Source organism: Limanda limanda, chromosome 13 (assembly GCF_963576545.1).
Source record: "Limanda limanda chromosome 13, fLimLim1.1, whole genome shotgun sequence".
In the NCBI taxonomy this organism is placed as follows: Eukaryota; Metazoa; Chordata; class Actinopteri; order Pleuronectiformes; family Pleuronectidae; genus Limanda; species Limanda limanda.
This window is the reverse complement of record NC_083648.1, coordinates 22,080,809-22,101,998: the sequence shown is the minus strand read 5'-3', so window position 1 is coordinate 22,101,998 and position 21,190 is coordinate 22,080,809. Positions and strand designations below refer to the sequence as shown.

The 21,190-nt window shown below is 39.8% G+C and overlaps 1 protein-coding gene across 4 annotated transcripts in view; it reads right to left on the bottom strand.

Moving 5' to 3' along the window:
- The window catches only part of LOC133018218 (catenin delta-2-like), a 130,227-nt gene that overhangs the window by 45,595 nt on the left and 63,442 nt on the right, over positions 1–21,190 (bottom strand). For 3 of the 4 annotated variants that reach the window (XM_061084535.1, XM_061084538.1, XM_061084539.1), the window contains 3 exons: positions 20,762–20,818; positions 2,741–2,873; positions 300–513 (listed from right to left, as the gene is read on the bottom strand). In XM_061084535.1, the coding sequence (XP_060940518.1) occupies positions 300–513; positions 2,741–2,873; positions 20,762–20,818 (404 nt within the window). The remainder of the gene's footprint in view (positions 1–299; positions 514–2,740; positions 2,874–20,761; positions 20,819–21,190) is intronic. The other variant, XM_061084537.1, reaches the window with a different exon arrangement.

The following is a 21,190-nucleotide window of genomic DNA, read 5'->3' as shown; positions in this document are numbered from 1 at the left end:
TTATGGAAATAGAATATTACATGGTTGGAATGTTACTATTTAGCTATGGCAGCTGGATGTTACTGTCAATGAGGTATGGAGAAAGGTGTATTTTTTCAGTCCTTATGTAAAAATATTCAGTACAAACATACAAGTGCACAAAAACACACGAGAAAACATGTGCCGATTATCTTAGGTGTTATCTCAAAGGAAAAGGTAGAATATAATAACAAATATTCCAGGGTTTGCGAGATCCTCCTCCTCCTGTTCATACAGTCAAATTAAAATGTATGAAAATGGTGCATTTGTTTTGTATTAACCTGTGAGCAGCTCTCGTATCTCCACATCTGTGGTCTTCCGGAGCAGTCGGACCAGAGCGGGTATGCCTCCACAGTTCTTCAGTGCAATCTTGTTGTCGTCATTGGCTTTTCCGTACACCAGGTTCCTCAGGGCTCCGCAGGCGCTGCGGTGAACATCAGTCATCCGGTGGTCCAACAGGTCCACCAGCAGCTGGATGCCGCCCTGCCGCCGGATCTGAGGGAAGAGGGGGGGAGGAAGGAATTATTATACCGCGACATAAGAGGAAAATTATAGGAGTTATTCCATACTTTGCCCATATATTATGCCTGCTGGTTTTAAAACAGTAGATGAAGATATTTGGGCTTATTTACCCCAATGAGAAAATGGGGTAAGTAAATTGAAATGTCTGTTTCTTCACCAAATTTAGAAATGATCAGGGAACAGTTACAGACTGTGTCTGTGTGTGTCGGTGGGGGGGCTGCTTTCTTTGGCACAGATATAGAGATAACACCGGGCAGACTTTCACCTTTCTATTAAATCCAAAGACACATTAGTGAAGGAGACAGAATGCTCTGCATGTCGTCTCCTTGATGCCCAGAGTAAAGGCAAAGACATTATCAGCTAATGAACAGTGGATAAAAATCTCTAACCAGACTCAAATTATTTCGAAACGAGATGCCGGAGTAGATGTTAGTTGCTCACGTAATAATGTAATAAAGTAATAAAGTAATGAATGTGTTATGCTAAAAACTATTATAAAATATAACATTACAATTTGTTGTCAACTAGCTTTACCTTTTGATAATGCAACAAATTTAATTTGCTATAGCAAGGATAAGAAATATATATATTTGTATTACTGGCCATTATTTATTAGTGGGCAATTAACTATAAATAATTCAATAGTGTTTTGGATTAATTACAGTTTGTTAACCTGCAACACATGAAAAAAAGTGAATACATATCAGTTGCTAATTTTGTAAATATTCACCATTCACACACTTTCTAACACATCGTTTCACATCGGTATTTGATTGATAATAATTTGTATTAAATTGAAAAGATTACTGTCTCTGAGTCCTGTCTGACGGGATGTATTAAGAAGTAACACAATGAATTGAGCACCCCAAACAAGTCGGTGCAGTGTTTTCAGTGCGGAGAGAGTGAACAGGCCCTTTACACCTCTTCTATTACTCCACCTTTCAGATATCTCTCTCAAGGGCAAAACAGGTCTTTTGAGTTCACTGTGGTGTTGGCAGCCTTGGTTTAGTCTAAACACAACTATACTTCGTTCCTCTATACACTCTCGACATCACTCATCTTTCTTCTCCATCCTGCTCTCTCACTCTACTTTAAATGCCTGTTGGCAGATCGTTGTTTGAAGAACCTTGTTTGCTGTTAAATCCATCGTCTCCATGGAGATTAATAAAGTTGCATCGAGCGGAATTGAGTTGACATTGAGGAGAGAGACGGAGACGTTTTTTACCCAAGACACAGAGTTGTGAGTGCTCTAGAAGGACGGGGTAATAAAGAGCACGGGAGCAGGTTGATATTCAGAGTTGGGTTAATTGTGCATATTGAAGAGTTAATGCCTGAATTAAGATGTGTGTTGCAAAGTCCACTGTTGTTGTCACACACACAAACACACACCAATCTCAATAACACCTTCATAAACTTTATTGCAGTGCGCTGTTTGTTGTAGTTCTGCATGTTATTAAATATATTCAATATTTAGCTGTATACTTATAGCTGAAATTGTGAAACCGTTTCATTATGTGGCAACACACTGTGACATCACCCAAACTGAATTAAGGCAGAGAGCTTAAAGGCACTGTATGACCAACTATACTATACCTGCCACCTGCACCACACCAGGTTCCTGACTGCTCCATTAGAAGTGGGTGATAACAAAGATAGCTTTCATGATTTGAGGTTAACTTTATGCCAAGTGTTAAATAATGTTATTGTAGCAGGTGTTCCTGTGTGAACTTTACAGTACATACATCTGCGAGCCTTAAAAGGCTATATCTGGCAATATGTGTACATAGTGGAAGGTCAATGATAAGGTATCAGAGACATTGTACCACAAGAACAATTTGCCAAACACTACTTTATTGTGACATTATCCTGTTGGAACGAACAGGTAACAGACAGGTAACAAACCTTTTCTAACACACCCACTCACCCACTCCCTATTTACTTTAAATATCTTGGTTCCCTGAAATCTTTACTCTGAAAAAAAATCCTACTTGAAAAACTCCATAGCAGGATACCTTTCTAAAAACAATGTTCAGCGGAAGCCTCATAACCTGAGCACATAGCTCAGATCATACTAGTGAAACCGGGTCTATGGGGGAAAGGATGTTGTGTATGTGTATGTTTTGATAAAACCAACTCTTTAATAATTAATCTGAATAAGGAATCACATTTCTTGGTTTTGTTTCTCTTCAGAGAGCAGTACCTCAGATTTGATCTTGTTGTCTCCGAAGCAGAGGTGCTGGAGGTAGGCAGCAGCGTTGGATTGGACTGATGGGAACTGATGCTGCAACATCTGGATTACCTCTGGCAGCTCTGGATCCCTCCAGCCAAACTCCCTACAGAGACACAAAGAGAGATACAGATTTGTGTGAGTGTGCATGTGAGTGTGTGCATGTGTGTGCCTGTGTGTGTGCGTGCGTGTGTAGGCAGCTTGCCTCCCTACTGTGACTTTGATTTAAAATGCTCATGAGAAAAAGACAGCGAGAGGCAGAAATGCAGGTTGGGGATGAATAATAATAAAACAAAATTAAATACACGTATTTGTACTTGCACTGCTCCATGATCAGTTTTACATATTATCAACTAAAATAGCTGTTCAGTTGGGATCACAACAGCTCTCAGTACTAACCTAAAAACCCTAATGGTAATTTTCTGTCAGTAGGTGAAGGTTTAATAGTGAGAATGCATCAAAGACTTTTCACCTGCATGTGTAGATCTTTCTCTGTACGTTAAATTGGTTCACACACACATATTCATATTTGACTAATTGCCTTGTAACACAATGCTCACCATGTAAATACACAGTTTCAAACAAAGAATGACGCGAAAGCAATATCAAACATGCCGTAATGCCATGTCTTGATAGTGTGAGAGGAGAAACATTGAACATCTATTAATCTGACGTTATTGTATGAACATAATATGATAGAAATCTACATTATATTGTACTTTTGGTGTACTACAGAAGAACATAACTAAATACTGATTTAGACAGCAGAGATTAAAATTGAATTGACAGTGCTAGGATCAAATTATGATGACATAGTTAAAACCCACACTGGTGTGGTTATAACATTTCCATAGGAGCTGTATTTTATTTCCACCAACCCCATTATTGATGTTTAACTTGGTTAAAATCGTGAAGGATTCAGTTTATTATAACAGCAGCTGTAGGGGATGGAAATGTGTTTTAGAGAATAAAAAGTCAACCCAAAGAAGCGTCTTATTTTTACTGGATTTTACTAGTGAATAAGAGATTGCACTGAGTTACAACAGTTAGTGAGGCATGGGCAGTTCAGATGTGACGTCATGACTGCAGTAGCCAAATATCAATGCCCGTAGCTCTTGAATGAGATGGATGTTATGTTCATTATTTATTCCATCATATCTATAGACCTTTGGCCATGTAGTATAACAACAGCAAAACCTGGCACATGTCAAGCCCTCACATCCCCAATCTAATCTGTCCAGGCTGAACTGCCACTTACAGATGGTGATTAAAGCTGAAAGCTGTTTGTTGTCTTTCAAGTAAGCAGTGTTTGTTTTGTCAGGTCACACTTCAACCCTCATTTAGAACCTTCACCTGCCAAGATTTTACTTCACTGTATAATAGACATATCCTTTAAATGACCACACACCCGATGCTAACCCATCAATGAAGAAATCACTTTCTTACATAGACAGCATGGATAGAAATAGATGTATAGAAATGTGTATAAGGTCTAGATAATCAAAAATCTAAATTCACAGGTAAAGACCAAATTATGTAAATATTTTTGGGTTTATGTTAGGGGTTTTATTTTGTATTTCACCACTATGAATGACTTTGCAATATAGAAGATCTCAATATAGAGATTAATAATACATTTCCATGCATGCCAAAAGAGCTAAGACAGTACATGTTAAGATGGTATATGTTTTATCAAATGAACTCCAGTTGAGCAGTTTCATCAACAGATTCCTAAAGCAAACTGACACAGCACACTATATGGGAAACACAACATACTCTAAACTAAGGTTAAAGTGCCCTTTCAATAATGTCATGTATTTTCTCTTGGCTATGATCTATCATGCGCAGCACCATTAAAAAAGTTGTAACTTTCAGTGGTAAACTACAGTCAGAACAATGGCAGCTGCTCTCCACTCATTTCTACTAATAGCTCATATGGCACATAGCATACGCACTTGCGGCTGAACATAGAGCAGACCCTTTGTGAGCGAAGCCGCTTCACTTTGCTTTGGCACTGGAAGGTGAAGAACAACAGGAGCCATCTTGGATGCCCTGTTAGAGCTCCCCCCTGCTGCAGCGGAGAATCGCTTCCTCCCCAAGCAGCTCTGGTTCTAGTGAGTAACATAGGTCCGCCAGTGCTTTCTGCCTAAAGGCATGCTTCAGGCACCCACATGCAGAAACAAGCCCACTAACCCCACAAATGTGTGTGAAGAAGGACACACGGGGGATTAATGTGAGAAAGATGTGATGTAAGAGAATGAAGTCGAGAGGAATCAGATGGAAGCGGTGGATGTAGGGAGGGCGGGGCTTATTGATGTTGATTTCTGTAGCCAATGGCGAGAAAAGTGGCACGTTTTGTTGACAGCGATGGTTTCTAGGGACCAACGGAGATGGGTCTTATTCCCCTTCGTGTGATTTTTTATTTATAAAACTAAAGTGCATGGAAGGAGGGTAAGATACTTGGTGTTAATTTTGCTACAATTTTGCTTCAGAATGATCAACTCAGTTGAAACATTCTCCTGCTTTTAAAAAACACATTTTTCTGATAGTTGAGAGAAGTTTGGGCTGCATTTAGAAGCCCTGTTTATGTGGAAGCCATTTCCCTTTGATGTATCTTATTCTTGATGCAGCAACAGCCCAACGTCCCCGTGGAGATAATTTCAGTTCAGTTAGATCTAACACATGCACACACACCCCCGAATGCTGTAGGACAACTCAGTATGCAGCTTAGAGCAGCATTAGATAACGGTAAAGCACACACACAATCCAGCACACTAGTATCATAGTCAAAGAGTGTGTGTGTGTGTGCGTGTGCGTGTGCGTGTGCGTGTGTGTGTGTGTGTGCGTGTGTGTGTGTGTGCGTGCGTGTGTGTGTGACAAGACTTGTGTACAAACTCAGCCATCAGAGGCAGTGCAGAGGAGCCAGGATTAGAAAGCTTGTATCTGTAAGTTTCATTTGGGCCAATGGGATGAAACCAGTGTTTGAAAAATGGGGAAATGGGAAACAGAGCGAAGAGAGAGAATTATTTGAAAGGTTGTTTATTTCTATCTCCCTCACTTTAGCAATATTCTTGTTTTTTTTCGCCCTCACATCTCATTGTCTCTCTGAGTTTCTTTTCCTGACCCCCTCCAGGCACAGCCCGACACAAACACACATCCACAGCATTAACATAATCATGATGTTATGCACAAATAAGCATGTGCCTCATAAATATGATCAGAGATGACATAGGCTCGTGTAGGTCACCTTCTGGGCTAATTGACAGATAAGACATCTAAAGTTATAGCTGAGCAAGCTTTCAAATGTGTGTAAAACTATATGTGTTTGTGTAATTATTTATGTTTTTTGCATTATAAAAAGAGGGGGAGCAGGGCACCAGCGATGGCATGTGTTGACATGAAGCTTCTTAAATAACCAGTAAACCAGATGGCGGCATTATATCTGTCAAATTCAACTAGTTATGTAATAATTTGGTTAACTTAAAGGGTTAAACTCCGCTGGTACAAACAAAATAAATATTATTAACCATTTGTAAAAAGGCTAATGGGGATAGAGGTGTTAGAGAAGCACACCAGTGGAGTTATTCAAGCAAAATATTTGCACTTTAGTAAAATCTTTCCATTTGATGCTACTTTACAACCACAGCTGCTACTTTTTAAATCCTAAAGTTTCGGTCCATATTTTCTATTCTTTTGAAGCACCTTCCCATATGAAAACTGAAACAGTTGTTTTAAACTGTAATGATTTATTCCTGCCCTTCCTGGATGCGCAGAGATCCCATCTTAATGTAGGAGATAGGAGACAAAATCAATCGTGTATGTTCTGTGTGAAAAAAACCAAAACATTTTAAAGTTTCATCACAGCTTACATAACACAGTAGGTCAAGTCAAATCAAGTGGGCACCTTCCAAAGTCATCTTCAGTGTGAAATTCACTCCCACTGCGGCTCAGAATGGAAACATTGTGTGGGAAAACAGGAAGAGGGACATCTGCCATCAAATAACTGTAAATATAGATGATTTCACATCCTCAGACAGTCAAAGCCTCATCGGCATTTTTACACAGAACATAAACTGGAATCCAATCAGGAAGAGATCTGGTTGTGGCCAGTACGGAGCAGAGGACCAACTACAGCAGCAACCTCTTCGATGTCCAGATGGACATTGGGAAAAATATGAGGCTATCCTTTAGAAGAAGGGCTGGTGATTTGTTTCTGAAACACCTCTGTGCTCTCCCTGCACATACACTGACATGCTGCACAGAAGCAAGTGAAGACTCACGGAAAAGTCGGCTTCTAGCAGTTGTCAGTCGGTGCACGTTCATGTCTTTTGAGGGGTGTAGCTTTGATGAGAGGGCCGATGGGAGGGGGTGGGATGTATCAGTTGAATTTTTATGTTCACAAAGATTGTGACTATTGGTTGCTGAGGGTTGATAACCTTACATTTATAAGCATGTCAAATCAGCAATTACTCATTTCCCAGCATGCATTGAGTTATTTCCTTACAGCCATTAGATGCTGTATATCATAGAGAGTTGTGAAGATCTGCTTCTGTTACAATGCCCCCCCACATACTCGGAATATAGATTCTGAATGACATCTTTGAGACCACTGACGCCTTTCATTCACTGTGTTCACTGTTCATTCACTGTGTAATTATTTCACATTCACTGTGTAATTAAAGTTCCATCATTTGTATCCACGTCATTAAATGTAGAGACCACATGCAGCATGTAGCATCTCTCACACTGTCTATTTATCTGATGTACCATTTCCATTTAACATTGTTATTTGACCTTGTTTTAGTTGATGGAGTCTGACATTCTTTTATGTCTGGCTTAGTTGTGTTTGAATTCCCTGCATGTTTGGCCCTTTGAAATTGAGGTTTATGCCTCAATGCGTCTTCTGAGGTTTTTAAATAAATAAATGAATGACTGAAGGGAATTCCCCTGTTCCTTTCATCTCACGTGTCTCCTCCTTCAACTCTTTCCTATTTCTGAAAACCACTACTTTACATCTGTGGCAATCAAAGAAATTCCTCGAAAAAGAATTCTTTAAAAGAATTAATGAGTAAAGCGGACGTTCTATTTGAGCTTTAAGGATTTACACTGAAGATATTTGAAATTGAATTACCCACCACGTCAGGGTTTTATAGAATTTTACTCATGAGACACATTAATATGAGACGTCCATCAACACTCATTGTATCTCCAAACTTTTTTCTAGAAAGGTGCCACTGCTGAACTGATTATTTGAGGTTGTAATTGTGTTTTTTAGGTCTTCCTCTCATCAAAACAGCACCCAGTGATGTAACCTGCACATCAGTTGCCGAAGACTTAACACTGCCTGAAGGAGAAAGTGACGCAGAAATCTAAAGTAATTAATTAAAAACACTCTCTCTCACATTTACCTCACACACACACACACACACACACACACACACACACACACACACACACAAACACACACACACACCTATTCAATAGAGAGTGGATTGTGAATGAATGAAGGGGCACAGACTAATTGTTGGTATTATATGTGACACCCCCACACACACTGAAAAAACCCTGAAACAAAAGTGTGCAGGACAACAACATAATGAGGAAAATACCATTTTCACACATTTTGAGGCGACGGGAAACATGAAAATGCGATAAACAAACACAAACATAGAGAAATTAGCACACACACATGCGTACATGCTTACACATACTTGTACAAAAACACACACACACACATGTGCAAGCACAGAGGCAGCGCCCATTATAGTAGTAGCCCCACAGTGGCACATCACAGCAGATCTAACTCAACCCTGGGCCTCAGGCTGTGATGCTCTGCAGGCACACACACACACACACACACACACACACACACACACACACACACACACACACACGCCTGCACATACAAACATACACAAACTGAAAAATAAACGTATATCTTTTTATTTTTTTTTAAACTTTTTATTTTAGTCTTTTCACATTTTTAAGGGACATACACACAATACAAGTACAATAACATAACCAATAACGAGGGGGCGCACCGGTATAACAGTTTTATACATATTTTCTTTGATTGTCCAAAGCTTATCCTGATATTGAAGCGTCATCTAATTCTTCAATAAAGGTGGTCCATTTCTCCCATTTACTTGGGAAAATCGCTCCTCTGGATCTGAGAGATAAAGTAATTTTTTCCATTGTCTTAATCTGATTTACTATGTCCATCCATTGTTTGAGGTTTGGAGTGTCCGCTCGATACCAGTTCTTAGTGATTGTTTTCTTACAGGCCATGAGCAATATTTTACACAGATACAAATCTTTTCCTGAGATGACATCCTTTAAAATACAGAAGTAAAGCACCTTTACATTGTTTGTGACTTCATATCCCAGAATCTTACTTAAAGACAGACATATTTTCCCCCAAAATATCTGAATTTTTGGGCATAGCCAAAAAATATGAGAGTGATGGGCGTTCGTGTTTCCGCACAACCTCCAGCACGGTTCCTTTAACTGAATTTGCTTACTTTTAATATGTGGTGTTATAAAATAACGAATTGAGTTCCTCCAACCAAATTCTCTCCACTTCCTTGAGCTTGTGGATGAATGCTGTGCTTTCCACATAGAACACCAATCCTCCTGTGATATTTCTATGTTTAATTCCTTCTCCCATTTTGCTTTAACATATCCTGTATTTTCTCCATTTTGTTTCTGTAGGCCCTGATATATTTTGGAAATAGTTTTATTACTCTTTTTTTTATAAGCTTCAACTAGGATTTCAACCACTGCATTACCCTCTACAGATAGTTCTGGTTTAATTTTTTTATCAAAGTAATCCCTAATTTGCAAATATCTGAAAAAATCTTTATTATCTAGATCAAATTCCTTTTGTAATTGTTCAAAACTCTTGAAGTGCCCACCCTGTGTGAGTGTACATATAGCTGTTATACCCTTGTCCCACCACTGTCTGAAGCCAATATCATTCGTTCCTGGTTTAAATTTGTGATCCAGGGCGGGCCAAGTCAAAATCCTTGCGTCTCCCTCCATTTTGTAGTCTTTCACCATCTTATTCCAAATACCCAGGGTCTGTTTGATAATATCATTGTTGCTTTCTTGGCGCATTTTATTCGCTGTGTCCCCTAACACTGCTTGGATTGGAGAGGTCTCTATGTTAACTTCAATGTCTTTCCATCTGGCTTCATATTGCGGGCAGCTTCCGCATACTACAAATTTAATTTGTGCTGCATAGAAATATTGTCTCAAGTTAGGCAGAGACACACCACCCTCCTCTTTATTTATTTGAAGTGTTTTATACCTGACCCTTGGTCTCTTGCCGGCCCAGATAAACCTAGAGATCAATTTGTCCCACAGCCTGAATTGTGCTTCTGGGATCATCTGTGGAATAGATTGAAACAGATATAGTAGTCTTGGTAGTATGTTCATTTTCACTATATCTATACGTGTCCCCATATCTAGGTTAAAGGCTGACCACCTCCTGAGATCTGTTCCAATATTTTCGTTGACCTGTTTATAGTTGATTTCAAACGTGTTGCCAAGAGTTTTTGTTAATGTCACTCCAAGATATTTTAATACTTTAGCCTTCCATTTAATTTTGTATTTTTCTCTGGTTTCTTTATTAGGAGAGTAATTGAAAGTGAGGATTTGTGTTTTTGCCATGTTTAATTTATAGCCAGAGTATTTACCGAAGTCATCTAATATTGCCATAAGGTTAGAAAAGGTTTTATCTGGGTGCAGCAGGGTCACAATAACATCATCGGCGAAAAGTCCTATGATGTGTTCCTGTTTTCCTATTTGGATTCCCTTCAGACTGCTATCCTGTCTGATCAGCTGTGCTAAAGGTTCTATAAATATGGCAAATAGAGTGGGGCTAAGGCAACATCCCTGGCGAGTGCCTCTTTGTAGATTGAAACTATTGGTTAAGTGGCCGTTGATTTTTATCCTTGCTGTGGGTTCTTTGTAAAGGCTTTGAATACATTGTATTGACTGTTTCTGAAAACCTAATTTCTCCAGTACCTGATATAAAAATTCCCAATTGACACAATCAAAGGCCTTCTCGGCATCAAGGCTCACTAATACTGCTTCCAGTCCCTGTTTCTGGATGTGATCTATGATATGTAGAGTACGTCTAATATTGTCCTGAGTCTGTCGCCCCTTAATGAATCCTGATTGATCCTCATCGATCAAATCAGACATAACATTTTCAAACCTTTTAGAGATGATTGACGTGAAAATCTTATAATCTACATTTAAAATCGAGATAGGTCTATAAGATTCACATAATTCCTTTTCTTTACCTCCCTTTAGTATCACTGAGATCACCGCCTCTTTCCAAGAGGGGGGCACTTTACCCTCTGTCAAAGTTACATTAAAAGAGTTCAGAAGAAGTGGAGACAATTCCTCTTTAAATGTTTTATACCACTCGCCCGGATAGCCATCACTGCCTGGTGATTTGTTCAATTTTAATCTGCTAATAGCACTGTCTAATTCCTTTTTAGTAATAGCAGAATTTAATTTTCTATTTTGATCTTCTCCAATAGCCGGTAAGTCCAATGAATTGAGAAGTTCTTTCATCTCGTGTTTTTCTTTTGCTGGGGGCTGAGAGTACAGGTTTTCATAGTATTCTTTGAAGACCTTTTCTATTTCCTCCGGTTTAAATAAAATTTCTTTTGTTAAGGGGTCTCTGATCTTGTGTATCGTATTAGCAGCTTGCTGCACCTTAAGGCGTCTAGCCAAGTATTTAGCCGCTTTGGGGCCCGATTCATAATATGTTTGTTTAGTAAATCTCAGTTTTTTCTCAATCTCATTATTTAAACTGTCGTCTATCTGCCGTCTTGTAATGTTTATTTGATGCAGAAGGGCTCCACCCTCATGGTTTTTATGTTTCTGTTCCAGTATTCTTAATTGTTTAATCAAATTTTTATATTCTTCCTCTCTAATTTTCTTTTGGTATGCTGCCCTTGATATCAATCTCCCTCTCATAACCGCTTTAACCGTATCCCAAAGAATGGTATCATCAACAGGGCTGTCTATATTTTCTTCTATGCAGTTTTTAATTTCTTTTTTAATTCCCTCTTTTGTGTCCCGATTATTTAACATACCTGCATTTAGTTTCCAGAGTGAATTTTTCTTCCTTGCCTCCAATTTGATGTTAAGATAGACTATACTATGGTCAGACAGATCAGCTATCCCAATACTACAATCTTGTATTCTATGTCTGTCTGCTGTATTCATAAAAAAGTAATCTATTCGAGAGTAAACGGAATGAGGAGCAGAATAATGCGTGTAGTCCTTCTCTAAAGGGTGGAGTTCCCTCCACACATCAAACATCCCCAGTTCAACTAGTGTGATATTGACAAGTTTTGATAATTGTGTCTTATTTCTTTTAGCATTGGTTGTATCAAGTTTAGGATTCAAGATCATATTAAAATCCCCTGCACAAATCAGGGTCCCTTCATTTTCCAAGACTATAATTTCAAACACTGATTTCAGAAAAGTTTTATCACTACCGGGTGGCACATAGACATTAACCAAAGTAACTATATTATTGTCAATTTTTCCTTTTACGATGACATATCTCCCCTCTTTGTCCCTTATTTCTTTAATGAATTCAAAGTTCACACAATTAGAGATTAATATGGCAACTCCTCTTTTGGGGCCATTCTTAAACGTACTATAAAAGGCATTTTTATATCCAAAAGACCCAAGCTTAGAATGCTCCTGCTGAGAGAGGTGAGTCTCAAGTGAGTAAATATATCAAGTGGATGTTTTCCCTCTTCATTTTGGTTATTACTTTTTTTCTTTTAATTGGATTATTTAAACCATTCACATTTAAGGACGCTATCCTCACATCACTAACGTGCATCACTTAAGGACAAATAAGAACATCAGTGGCCCCACTAACCGTGCCTGAACAGTGGCACAATACGAACTAAACAAATAAAACACTTCCAAAAGAAGGAGGGTCTTCTCGTCCTCCAGAATTCCGGTCCCGTTGGGGGGCCGAAGGGAAAGCCTCTCATTCGGAGAGGGCCCTAACTTAGTAATGCCATAATGGCCTATGGTACAGGCTTTCGTCATTCTAAGTGAGTCCAACGGATAAGAAAAAAAAAAAAAAAAAACTATGAGAGAAAAAGAATAAAAAATAGGGTAACACTCAGGTCCCGATAGTCTTAATTATACTTACATAGGGCAAACGTGCTGATCAATATTCAACCTTTTGTAGACGTAGTTTAAAACGGAACATTCCTACCGGACAGGTCATCATGTTTGTTGTCTTGATCCTACTTCAATCTCCAGATCTTCTGAATTCTTGTAGTTTATCCCTTGCGCGTGTCGTTGCCATGGTCGTTGCTAAAGCGGTGCTCCTCCGAGGTCCCTCTCTGCGCTGCCACTCCATCGCCGCGGAAAGCCGTGTCTCCAACCCGGTCTCCTCCGTGTCGCGAGCCGGTGTCGGTTCAATGAGTCCGCGTTTCATCAATTCCTCCTTCACTTCACTCGCGTCGTTGTAGGTTCGGGCTTCCGTGCTCCAGTGGACTCTCATCCTGGTGAATGGTGTCTGAAACCGGATGCCTTTTTCCTTCAGGACTCTTTTAGAAGCGTTGTATTCTTTCCTCTTTTGAACAACCTCTGTCGCATAATCGTGATCGAATGACAGAAGTTTGTTTCTCAGCTGTATTTTGGTTTTCCACGCGTCCCGTAAGACTCTCTCTTTGGTGGTGAATTCCAGGAAATTGACGATGATGGGTCTCGGCTGAGCGCCGGCTGCTGGCTTGGGTGCCAGCGATCGGTGCGCTCTTTGTATTTGGAGATTTAAGTCATCCGGCAGTTGCAGTTCACGCCTGAGCATGTCTTGCAAAAACTTAGCTGTCGATTCGCCCTCTTCTCCCTCAGGGACCCCATAGATGCGGAGATTGTTTCTCCTCGACCTCGACTCCAAATCAGTTAACTTGTCTTGCAGGGTTTTCCGTTCTTTCAAAGAGGTAATGAGAGCGTTGTTTGCCTCCAGTGCCCAAGATTCTAGCTTCTCCAGCCGCGTCTCTGCCTCGTTTAGCCTCCCGCTCTGCAGCTGCTGTTCAGTGCCAATTTTAGTGAACTCTTGGTTAATTCCTTTTTTGAAATCATCCAGGTCTCGTTTCACATCCCTCCTCAAATCTTCACAAAATGCGCGGAGTAAGGCTGTCATTTCTGTTTTTAAGTCCTTTATGTCCTTGCTAATGTTTGCCAGACCCGAGCGCACTCCAGCCTCGCTGTCGGCTAGTTCAGAGCAGGTAGTTTCATGGCAGCCATCTTCTTCCATCTCGAGGTCAGCTAGCGCGTTTTTAGCTTCGTCTTGCGCCGTAATTTCAGGCTGATTGATCGCAGTTTTCCTACCCTTAGAACCTCTCCCCCTTGACATTGCAGCAGAGATGATTTCTAGCTCTGAATATTCGAGTTTTCAGGGGTATTGCACCTGACTATCGGGAGCTCTGATACCGTGCGACCTATCCCTCCATGACGTCACAGCCCCCCTATAGCATAAACGTATATCTTATTCAACATATTGTAAAAGTCCGCACAGACTACAGGCTTCATCTATAAAATGTATCATATCGGAGCAGAGAGTACACATGAGAGTTATCTACCTACAATCAGAATCTAGACAAAGTGTGTGCATGTAAGTGTGTGTGTGTGTTTGTGTGTGTGTGTGTGTGTATTCTGCCCCAGAAAGCTGTAATGGTTCATTCATTCCCTAACTCTAGCCTGCAGCCGTACTACTTTTCACTCAGTGATTCTCTCTTTCACTCTCTCTTTCTGTCCCTGTTTGTGTGTGTGTGACACACAAACAGGGACAGAAATGTGTGTGTGTGTGTCGTTTGAGAGCATAGGGAACACAGGAGGAAATTGTGCTTCCAGTCCCAAACAATGTGTGACAACATCACAGCAGGATGAGCAAATAATACTGAGCCATCTGTGAACTTTGGGCAAAAAAAATGTTCGGTGAGAGATTGTTTGCACTGGTTTAGTTCTGGGGTTAAGGAAATAATATGCAGGATGTTTGGATAGCACTGCTGCTGTGACAGCACATAACAACAAAGACAATTGTTGAATTTGTATCCCACCATGTCCCGTAACCTTCACAGGTGACAAAAAGCCTATTATTATTGAATGAAATACTGTTCCATTAGTCATATTATTTATGTAGACTGCAAACACCATTACATTTATGGAGACTGAGATAATAAGCATCATTGATCTTTGCTTCCTTCTTCCTTTTCTTTAGAATAATACAATTATATTGCGTCAGTTTTTAATTAATATATATTTAAATGAAACAACTAGAAGGACACAGAGTGCATGGCAAGGCTGACTGGCCACTTTATCACCATATTGCATAAACATGTATTAAGAAATAAAAAAATTCCAAAGCTTTCCTGACCCATACAACATCCTTCCATCCAGTTTCGTAGCGATCCGTCTAGTAGTTATTTTGTAACGCTGCAAACTAACAAACAAACAAATACAGATGAAAACCCAACCTCCTTAGTTGTCAGGCCTGAGTGGGCTGTGCAGGTCTTTCTATAAATCCAGGACAAAAGCCAGAAAGCACACATCACCGCTCACTAAGTTTAACACTGCTAGAAGCAAGCAGTAATAACTGCAGTGAACTAAGTTGACAATATGATTGGTTTTTAAATGAATTTAGATCTTTTTCACGTTTGGATTTTGGCAGCTGGTGGAACAACAACACAATTTGGAAATGTTTCTCCCATTAGCAGTGGCAATTACACCCATGGAACAGCATGGTGTCGTGCTGTTATTCAGTGTTGGACTCAATGTTACCAACTGGAAATTGACCCAACAGGCTGTAAAAACAAGGCAATCATAACATCACACCTCCTTTTTTTTTGCACTGCTTTACTTTTTTCATGAAGGCACAAGAAGGAACTTACATGACTTCTTCAAACTGATTTTGACAGAAAGTTTAACCTCAATCCAGAAACAGATGTTTTCACTTGAGGCACTCGTAAATTGCTGACCTGTCCCCTGTTTTGTTTTTCAAGTTCCTCCTTTATTTTCTCTGCCTGCCCGTTCTATAAATACGCAAATTTTATAACCTTGTCCCTCTGCACCCTTACCCTACAGGCAGCGCTGATCTTAACACGTCAGATGAAATGATAAAAAATCAAAGTGGGAAAAAAGAGCATTCTTAAAAAAGAGAAAATAAATGAATAATGGCATGAGGAAAAAGTCTGGAAGTGACGCTTTACTTCTCGCAGAAAATATGCAAACATCCATGCATGTGTGTGTGCATGTGGGCTATTGTGTGAGTGTGTGTGCGACTTTGAAATCCCCCAAGAGCTGTGTCATTAGGTTACTCATTGGACTGGTGCGAAGTAATGACAAACTGTCAATCTGCTCTTTGTTCCTGGCCAACCAGGTGGGCTATCTCACATCACCACTTGACTAGGTATGTGTGATTGTGCGTATGTGTGTGTGTATGCGTGTGTCTGTGTGTGTGTGTGTGTCTCTGTTTCTACAGTCAAAACATTTACAGCACAATAAGAGGTGCCAGGCTGCAGGCGAACCAACAATTAAAGCTGGTAAATAAATAAATTATCTATGAATTATGTATTCACAAAGCAGGGCGAGGTGCTGTAACGTGAGGGCTGCAGGCAGATAATGCTCACTTCTATATCTGGCTGAAAGGATTTCCTGTGAGTCAGGTTTTTTTGGTGGAATAGAGCGATTTGAAGCCGGGGAGCGAACTATGAGATTTGTGTTGAATATATTGTGTGTGTGTGTGCGGGTGTGTGTGTTGAGGGGAGTGGGTTGAGATGTGTCTGATGACTCATTCCCCCAAAAGGCGAGACAGAAATACAGACAGACATGGAGACAGTCAGGTGGGGTGAACCAGCAGAGAAAACTGACGGGAGAAGAAAGGAGGGGAGAACGAAGCAAGTTAAAAATGAAAAGTCAAGGGCGCTGACTCATTTTGCAGCAGGACATCGACCAAAACTTCAGGTGGCTGATTAACAGCAAACACATTACAGTGTATTTATAGCAAACTAGAATAAATTACAATACACTTGAGCAGAAACTGATCTCAGACCACCAGGGATGTGTCTACAAGATGTTCAGCTGAGGATATACAGTAATTAACACAGGAGCTGATTAATGATGGACAACACAGGTTAGACTCAGGCGTCCATGTAAATGTCCTTCAAGTGATGTTGTAGCCTGAACTCTCCATGTTTTCTTCATCAGGTCTCATCTGTCCGTCTCACTCCTTCTCTATGGACCCACAAGTGTCCGCTATTCTTCACCAAGCAGTGAGTGAGTGTGTAATTAAGATGGTGTACTTCACAGGTTTGTTGTCTATGTTACAGTGTGTGTACTGTTGTCACACAGGAGTATGTATCTACAACCTCTTATACAACAGCCCGAACAAAGAGAGGCTTTCTCATATACTGTATGATGAAGTATTACAGCCAGCCTAAACAAGTTAAACTAAAATAAAAAATGTATTAGAATAAAATTGCAAATTTTAGTAACAAGTCATTATATTTAGATTTTTTTTTCTGTTATACATGATCAAAGATAGACATATTTCCCTGTGAGTACACTATTACCTCATCCATTCTGCCACGATTATTCTGATTATATAAAATTACTCCTCTCACTAAACTTGGTGGAAGGATGTTGTACGGGCCAGGAAAGAAGCCATTAAGTCTTGAGATTTGGGGGGTGGATCCTGGAAAGTGATTTCCACTCTGTGAGCATTGTGAGCTATGTGGTGTTTTTCAACATTTCCATTGCTTTATAAAAATGTGTGCAATATGGTGCAGTGAATTAAAATGTAGTTTCAACAGGGACTGTACTAGTGCCATTCTAGTTCTGTATATCTTTTACATTGGGCACGATAACCCATGATATTTTATAATTTTGTCACCCTCTCCTAAAACAGAGATTTTGTTACATGTTGGAACAGGTGGAACAAGATCAGTGTCATACCAGTTATGATAAACTGGCCCGACTATTAACACTGTTTTTTACTCAAAATTACAACTTCATTCACACAATGTAAGAATTTATTCTTAAAACATTATGTCTTTGTTATCAGAGACGCTGTAGTAATATGACAATGTATGCCTTGGAGTAAGATTAAGACAAACCCTCTCACATCCATCAGAAGACAAAAAGCCTTCAGAGTAGAATTACACTTTTTTCCGGTCCGCATTTCATTCATCAATATATCCATCTTTTCAGAAGTTTGTGATTATATCTTTCACGTTACTTTGCATAATCTCCATCAGATGCACTGACTGTTCCCAGTTGGTCTAAAATGGTAACTTTTATACTTGGGGTCAGAATATACTGCACATAATTATTAGAAATAGATAGAACAGAATTTTACAAACAAACTGTCTTGATTAATAACTTCTACAGCATTTGAATAAATAGTCTATGTGAATTTAGATTGTATAGGCGGGGCAACATAGGTGTTTTTTATTAACAAGAACTAAGGCTGGATAGATCAATGCTCCAATATGCAATCTGATTGCAATATGAGAGGATTTTATTACTGTATTCCATGAACGGTACTTCTGTTTGTGTGCTTTTGTGTGTATGTGTGTGTATGTGTGTGTGTGTGTGTGTGTGTGTGTGTGTGTGTGTGTGTGTGTAATGGTGACCCTACCTTAACCCTATTTTGGAAATGAGTTGAGAGTGGCAAAGGAAAAAGGACAGAGACTATAAAAAAGACTGATGCTGAGAGAAAATCTGAAAACGAAAAGAGTGTTGTCTGTATATACGTGTGTCATTCAGATAGTCTGTGTCTGTGTGTGTATTTGAGGGTGTGCTGGTGTGGATGACTGACTGGCCCACTGAGGCTGGAAAAGATGAACGAAAGGTCAGGAGATGTCATGCAGAGCAGAGAAACACACACCCACACCCACACACACACACACACACACACACACACACACACACACACACACACACACACACACACACACACACACACACACACACGCAGTACGTCTCAACCCCATGACTGAATATGGATCAGAGGTTCTCACTGTGCTTACGAGCATGAAATAAAATGAGGCACTTTTATGATCGGGTCAGATCCTGTCTTTGTATTCACGGGAACGTTTCCATAAATTACCGACAGCCTGAAGGAGGGAAAGTGTTGGAGAACATAAGAAGCTGTTTCCACAGTAACCTACCTTGATTTGCCAGACACTTCCAGAGTGTGGCTTGACAAATCAGCTAAGAGTTATTGGTTTGATGCTTTGACAGGATAAATATACCATTAGGGAGCCTGGGGCAGACGGTGCCAGTGACCTTCCACCTCTCGAGTTATCATGTATTCACTCTGCTGATATAGAGAGCATCAGTGTAATTAGTGATTTGATTCATTACATTTGTATTCCTCTACATTGTATATATCTACTCCTTCGTTTCATAAGAGACACTGTGTTGCTGTAGGTCAATTCATGGTGGATGAGACATCCTTTTGTTCCCCAAGACATAAACAAGACTAAAACCACCTTAAACATAATGTTTGATCACAAAACCTTTGAGACGTTTCTTAAATGAATAATAATGACTATAATGAGAAACATGAAGATAGGATAAGTACAATATAGCCTGAATATTCAATGACCTGAATACACCCCATAAATCACATACTGCCTGACTGGTACAACAGCATCCTCCACCGCTGTAGGTTAGTTGGCATATTGTTAGCTAACATTATGAGTATACCGAATAGTGTATTATTAGCTAATGCTGTGTCTCTAGCATGATCCTGTCAGCCATAGACTGTATAAGAAGGTGGACAACATGGTGGCTCCCTAAAAGTGAAGGTGAAGCATCATGATTTCCCCCTGGTGGCTGGCTGCAGTATAGGTCATAAATCCCACAGAGCGGTAACTCATGGTTTTTGTTTGTTTTTTATTAAATACTGATGCTACGAGACTGACTTGCGATTGGTCGAAAATGTGATACACCACAAACACTAGTGCGCAAACTCTGGCCCAAAATTAGGTCATTGACACAAGATGGCAGCGTTCATTTCATGGATATTTTGGCTTCATTTCTGGAAAGTGGGAGGAGGTGGTGACAAATCATCCATCTTTATGTATATTTTTCTGGCTGTGTTGTTAGCTAATGTTAGGTCTCTGGCAGTAAGGATAAGTTTGGGAAGGACATTTGTAATGACTTAAGGACTATTTGTATCCACAAACCCAGTCAAAATCAGAAAACATGTGACAGCAAAAGAGCTGAGACAAACTGAGACAGACTAGCATTGTGACATTAATGGAAAGGAAAGCCAACATTATCACATTAAGTGCAATACGATATTGTGGTGAAATGATAAAGTCACTTTTACTTGGCAGTCTTTTCTGGTAGAAGTGAGGGCCAAACTTAACACGGAGCAAGCCAAACAAATACAACGGTCAAAAAGCACGTTCAGAAATCACCAGGACGGACGATGGAAACAAACAGTGACCGAGTAAATCAACACGTAGATAAACGGATGGAGGGATGGATGGATGGATAGATGGAAAGCCCAAGGAGAGAATGAAGAATATTTACAATCTAAAAAAACAGTTCCTTCCATCATATACCACAACTTTTTAAAAAATCCACTAGTAATTAATCTGTTCTTTTAGGAACTTCTGAGAGGTTTCAAGTCACATGCCAATGATGTCATACGAATATTATGCCGTATCATAATTCAATGCAAAGCAATTTCTTGAAAGCCAATATTCAAAGCTATTGTCTAATTCAGAATCCAAATAAAGCTAAAGGGAGATTCACTGCTGCACTGTGGGTTCATGGGTGACAATACAAATGTGAAATGTTGTCATGCTGCCATTAACATCTGCGTCAATTGGTGTCATATTGATAAGATGGAGCGATTCAGTGAATGAGACAAAGGTAAGATTGATACACAGAATGTATGTATGTATAAATAAATAGTTGGATTACTTTGTCATTCTTTGCTCGGCTTGATTTTGATTCCACACAAGGAATTCTGGGTCGTACCTATCGAGGGGGGACAGGCAGAGAGAAACAAGAGAGAGGTATATGTTGGCTGTCTGGCAACAAATTATTCCATAACCAATAAGAGTGAGGATTAGTAAATAGAAATCAATATATAGCCACTAGACTCATCTTTCTCTCTCAACATCTGGTTATCAGGCAGCGGTGGAGGAGCTGGGCAGGGTGACGAACATGCACGTCGAGCAGGTGGAGGGAAGATGGTGGGAATGTCAGGTAAAGAGAGGGTCTCAGAATAAAAAAAAACGGAGTTTCGTCCTGTTCATTTCAGACATTAAGCTCATAGTTGCTGCGTAGTGGAGCAAGATGATTTCTAATCATCTACATACAAAGTCTGGATCTGGCAAGATTTGCTCT